Source organism: Octopus bimaculoides, chromosome 4 (assembly GCF_001194135.2).
Source record: "Octopus bimaculoides isolate UCB-OBI-ISO-001 chromosome 4, ASM119413v2, whole genome shotgun sequence".
Taxonomy (NCBI): Eukaryota; Metazoa; Mollusca; class Cephalopoda; order Octopoda; family Octopodidae; genus Octopus; species Octopus bimaculoides.
This window is the reverse complement of record NC_068984.1, coordinates 20758740-20765499: the sequence shown is the minus strand read 5'-3', so window position 1 is coordinate 20765499 and position 6760 is coordinate 20758740. Positions and strand designations below refer to the sequence as shown.

Here is a 6760-nt window from a genome sequence, read left to right as displayed (position 1 = left end):
TGCTATTTTGAGCAAGCATGTAGAGAGTCGCTCGTTAGCCCGAACTGTCTTTGATCATTGCATAAGGTAATTTGACCGAATCGTACAAGTGCGTGGGATAGATATAACACACTCACACACACACACAGATAGTTCATGTTTAGTTACCAATGCAGAGTAACTTTGTTTTGTGTTCCAGGACAGGTTAAACCTATGACCACAGTCATTACTTGAATTTTTGGATCCTCCCACCACTCGAAACACACCGCACTACCTTCTCAACATACTCGTATGTGTGTGTGTGTATGTGTGTGTGTGTGTGTGTGTGTGTGTGTGTGCGTCTAAATGTGCCAGTTCGTATGTCCGTATAAATGTGTTTTGTATATATATGGACAGATAGATAGATACAGCGGTTTGTAAGAGGAGGTCATGTGTGTTTCTCTCTTTCTCTCTCTCTATCTCTCTCTCTCTCTCTCTCTTTCTCTCTCACTCACTCACTCCACAAACATACACATACGCATTTAGATATGAAACCGGTTAGATGTGAATAGACACTCATTTCCAACAATCTTCTGTTTTCTATCCAAACGAACATCAAGCATACGAACGCGCGTGCGGTCTTACAAATACACCCACACTCATACATACATACATACAACACATATCTGTATGCTTGTGTGTGTGTATATATATATATGTGTGTATATATATGTGCGTATATGTGTGTGTGTATAGACATAGAGATGCACACATGTGTGTATATGTAATGTCTATGTGTATCTTGTATATTTTACTTGTTTCAGTCATTTAATTCGGTCGTACTGGGGCACTGCCTTGCAGGGTTTTAGCCGAACAAATCGACCCCAGGACATTCTTAAGCTTAGTACTTATTCTATCGGGTTCTGATGCCAAACCGCTAAGTTACAGGGACGTAAACACATCAACACCGGTTGTCAAGCGGTGGTGGAAGACACACATACACACATACATACATACATACATACATACATACATACATACATACATACATACATACATACTACGGGCTTCTTATAGTTTCCGTCTATCGAATCCACTCACAAAAGCCTTGGTCGGCCCGGGGCTATAGTAGATGACACTTGCCAAATGTGCCACACTGGGACTGAACCTGGAACCATGTGGTTGGGAAGCATACACACATACACATACATACATATAGTCACTTTACCACTGTTCTGCTCTGTTGGTACGCAGTCGTAAAAAAATGCTGTCACCAGTTCGATTCATGTGTATATATACGCACACACACACACACACACACGTATAAATACGCATAAATACACATACATACACACACACATATACATATCTACTCTTCTTCTTCCTCCTCCTCCTCCTTCTCACGCTCCCCCTTCAACCCACTTGCCTCCCCCTCATTCGAAAAACAGTTTCCATTACACACAGACATAACTAGAAACGTTCACACACACACACACGCATCTTTCCTGTCGGTTGCCATTCACCTAGTCACTTCTTCATTAATACTCGCACTGCCTCACACCATTCCTCCGACTTCTGATCATTTCCCTGGCTCTTTCTATTCCTCATTCACTTTTTTTAACTGATCTCCCGCCTCTCATATTTGTTCACTTTTTTATATACCGTTTATATTTTTTTCAAACTCTTCTCCTTTCTCTCAATCATTTTTTGTTTCCTCTCTATCACAGCCTTACGTTCTTATTCTTCCCAATTCTTCTTCCTCTCTATCACACACACACATTCACTCTCTCTCTCTTTCTCTCTCTCTCTCCCTCCCTCCCTCCCTCCCTCTGTGTTACTGTAGCTCAAATATATTCTGAAAACTGTTTTAAAATCTTCTCCTCCAACTCATTTCTGTTGCCTCGGTCACAACAATTCCCTCCCTTCTCTTTCGCCTTTTCCTTGCTTGGCTAAACGTTGCCTCCCCTTCTTTCCTCCAACCTACTACTTTTTATTTTCCTCTCTAGCCCTTCCTGTGTCTATCACTCCTGCCTGTAGCATCTACTTTATTTACTCTTTCTCCTCCCCTGTTGCTTTTTATCTTTCTCTCTATCTCTCGCATATTCTTATCTCTGTCTTTCTCTCTTTTCTTCATACGTCTATGTATTTCTAAGTGCGTGTATGCATATGTGAGCTCTTTCTCTTTCCTCCTTCTCTCTCTCTATCTCCCTGTATTCTTTCTCTTTCTCTCACTGTGGCTCACTGTTTACGCTCTCTGCCGTCTCCTCTCTGTCTTGTTCTATCTCTTCCTGCTCCCCTTACAATCTGAGTGGCAAGACTGATTTCCTCTCTCATTCAGTTGCCAGACACTCACTCGGCTTAGTTTGACGTGAGTGGCACACACATTTACAAACCGAACACCACGGAAAGAAGACGTCTTCAAGACATCTTGCTGACGACATTACACACACACACACACACACACACACACACACACACACACACACACACACACACACACACACACACGCACACACACGCATACACACACGCACACACACGCACACACACATACACACATACATACAACCATACGTACCCCTCTGTGTGTGTTTCTAAAATATATGAATAAGTTTATATAGGAAAATATCAAAATCGCACCACCGGTTGGAAAAGTTATAACTATTATATACAGATTTATATGTGTGTATATATTTACATACATATTTCGACGAAAACCAAATCTTACTTTGAATTCTATAGACACACATAAACACACACACACACATACACAAGCACGTACACATAATCACTTGTGAACAAACAAAATATATATACACATACATACATATATGCGTGTGTGTATGTGTGTGTGTGTCAATGTGTGTGTATATGGATATTAAAGTATATATGTAATGGACAGCGCAGTTGAGGAATGTCATTTGGAAAAATAAATGAAAAAAAAAACTTGTACACCGAAATCTAATGAGTTTTACCATTTTACGTCGAAGACGAGCTTCAAGTGGAACCAGGAAAAGTAATTCTTGAGTAAATACAAATTTCGTTTCCAAGGAACTATTTATATTATACAGCTTACACACGAAGACACACATACACTAAGTTTATACACAGAGCACATACACCGATCTACATATATATATACATATATATACATACACAAATACATACCACATACACATTTCGAATTACATTCTCATCACTGACATACACACACACACACACACAAACACAAACTATATTTGTATGACACAACTAATAACACATTCATTACACAATAAACAACACACACGCACACACACGCGCAGAAACAAACATACTGATAGATACATGTACATCATATATACATATACAAGTGTGTCGAGTGTTTAAAAATGAGAAAAAAGAAAAAAAGCTGGAATATACACGCGTGAAAATGGAGTTAAATTTACACAGGATTTGGAGGAAGTAGCCACATTACCACATATATACCATCCTGCAATTTCATAAAGGTGGATAAATGTTCAAAAAAAGTAATTAATAATAATAATAATAAGGATAACCTTATATTTTGTATTTTACATACCTGTACGCGTATATATATATATATATATATATATATATATATATATATATATATATATATATATATTTGTGTGTATATACATGTATAATATGTATATATTTAAATGGGAAATAATCACTACAATTAAAGTAAATAAGTATATATATATTATTTTGTAATTATATATATATATATATATATCCTCGCAAACACATCCACACAAGTATACATACATACATACAAATACAACTCCAACAAAACAAAAAACAGACGGAATACTTTTTGTACCTTAGGAAGTGCCAGTGGACAACATTAACCAAAATGTTGATATCTTTTATTGTGAGGTGAAGATGAGTGATATAGATAGAAAGTAAGTAAAACTATTCTTTCTTGTTTCTTTTTCATTAAGTACATGTGTTTATCATTAACTCAGTGTTTGTGTATGTATATATGTGATTGTAAGATGAGTGTGATTGGAAGAACGAGAGAGAGAGGGGGGGGAGAAAAAGAAAAGAAGACACTAGTCAGATGTGTGTGGAATTATATAGAAAAAATTGTTTGTTTCGTGTGTCTTTCTCTGATTGAGAGAAGTATAGAGTAGAAAAAGAAAAGTATTTATGAGTGAAAGAAGAAAAAGGAAAAAAGTGTATGTACACACACATACGTAAAGTGTGCGTGTGTGAGAAAAAAGCCAGAAAAAGAACGGAAATGGTATTATATGGGTGTGTACATGTGTGTGTGTGTTAGTGTAGAGAACGAGAGACAAAGACAGAATGAAATAAATAAAAGCGGAAAATATATAAGAAAATGTGTTTGTGTGTGTGAAAGTTGGATTGTGAATCGAAATAATATGTCTGTGTATGAGAGTAGATGCATATGTATAAGGGAGAGAGAAGAAATTAATGAGAAAAGGAAGGTGGGAGCAAAAGACGGACGAATTTGATCTGTCGACTAGAATATTTCTATGAATCAAATCCATTTCTGTTAGAAACTTGTTAAATATCCATTCAAATGCTCTCGGTCCATTGTTGCGCGCTCTCAAACATTTGAACGACGGTCGCCGTCGTTACCCGAAACATGTAGATAATAACTTATATATACAGGAGACATACAAATAGACGTATATACACGTCGTCACACAAACACACACACACACACACAGACACATGCACATTATACATACACACAAAACGGTCATACACAAATTAATTTCACACTTTTTCTAAATACTAGCAATCGTTTACAGAATTTACTGTCTCCATACATTCACATTTAGTACGTGTGTCTGGAAGAGAGGAAACGTGATCTGATGATTACCAAAATGATGGGATATATATATATATATATATATATATATAGTGTGCGGGTGCAACTATATGTGTTTATACACTCATACATATATATATACACACACATCCACACAACACTGATGTGTGTGTGTGTGTGTGTGTGTGTGTATGCAAATATATATGTACACACAAACTGGCATATCTGAAAACGTTCGAGACTTGTGACCCTTCAAAACCGGTTCTTTTTATTGTTCATATGTGGTATGTCCATCAAGTTGCCTACTCAGTTTATTTTCTCTTTTAAGCTGCTCTTCGTTAACACACATTTGTTCTATTTCATACATATAATATAATGTCTCTCTCTCTCTCTCTCTCTCTCTCAGCATCCACCAATCCAATTGTCTTTCATCCATCTATCTCTTTCACTATCTATCTAACTATTTCGCTATCCATCCATCCAGCTGTCTGTACGCCCACATACGTGTCCATTGACACACACACACACACACACTCTCTCAAACTCTATTTAACTCTCATTCTCTCTCTCTCTCTCTCTCTCTCTCTCTCTCTCTATCTATCTATCTATCTATCTATCTATCTCGCACTACTCCATTCAACCAGTTATCCACTCACCCTACTCCCTATTTATCAGTCTCCCCCCACTGTTCACCTAAACCTACCCACAGCCCCACCCACTCAAAAACCAATCTGTTATGGCACCATTTAAACCTATGTAATCAATGTCTTTGGTCTATATGATATATGAGCAGGGTGAATGTCTTAGCAATTTCCACGGACAGTTTGTGTGTGTGTGTGTGTTTTACCTCCCATTTTAATTATTTTTTCAGTAACTTCTAACTGTTGTTGTTGCTGTCATCAATTATAATTATTTTTCTAATTGTAAAGCTTACCGACAATTATTTCTTTCTCTCTCCCTCTCTCTTTCTCTCTCGCCCTTTCTTTGTCTCTGTCTCTCTGTCTCTCTCTCTCTCTTAATGTTTGTGTGTGTGTGTAAAGATGCTTTTCAAATTCTACATACTTTTGTGTGAATTCTGCCAGTTCTGTTTCTACCGTGTTGTTGAACACGGTCACGTCCAGACTGGAGCACGGCCCACACGACTGGATAAAAAATTAAACGCAAAAGTACTAATTAATGTGCATGCGTTGTATAAACTTATCCACATATACCGTATTCATGCATGACTACTAAAAATATACCCATATACATACACACACATATATGTATGTATGTATGTAAAATATCTATTTAGAGGGAAGGGGCTCAGAGAAAAGCTTCTAAACTATATAGCTTGATGAATAGTTGGAGAGAGTGGGGGTGTGGACGGATGGCTGGCTGGTTGGTCGGGCGGATAAAGAAGTTAGCCTCTAGTTTTGTGTGTATAGCAACACATTTTGTTACAGACGAAACTTAGCTTGAGTGTGAGAAAACCTAAGTTCAGTTTACACACACTTTCACACACATTCACGCACCCACATAGATACACACACACACACACATATATATATGACGTGTATGTGTATATATATATATATATATATATATATATTATATGCATGCAATAATAGAATCTGTGTAAATCTATGAGAGAATGATGTCACCACCATAAGACACGACAATCGCTCAATCAAGCCGGTGCTTAGCTCCGAATTCGGTTTTACGTTAAAGCCAACGAAGGGCAAATCTTAACGCTCAAGGATAGGAAGTTAGTCTTTTATGCAGGGAACAAACGACACACTATCAGACAATCAGGTGGCATATATCCACGACGGCAGATGTGTTGAAGGGATGGTTGCCTCAAATCCTAGTCAGTTCACACCCACAGTCGATGTGGATGTGTGTCTGCACACGAGTGTAAACGCCCCGGGCACATTCTTCACACTCAAGAGCTCAATTATATATATATATGTATGTATGTATATATACATATATATATATATATATATATATATA

At 37.4% G+C, this 6760-nt stretch overlaps 1 protein-coding gene across 1 annotated transcript in view; it reads left to right on the top strand.

Annotated features, from left to right (window-relative positions):
- Positions 1-2280: 2280 nt before the first annotated feature.
- Positions 2281-6760, top strand: part of LOC106876307 (sprouty-related, EVH1 domain-containing protein 2) — a 195420-nt gene continuing 190940 nt past the window's right edge. The window contains exon 1 of the mRNA XM_014924802.2: positions 2281-3869. Coding sequence (XP_014780288.1) covers positions 3850-3869 — 20 coding nt within the window. The 5' untranslated portion in view covers positions 2281-3849. The remainder of the gene's footprint in view (positions 3870-6760) is intronic.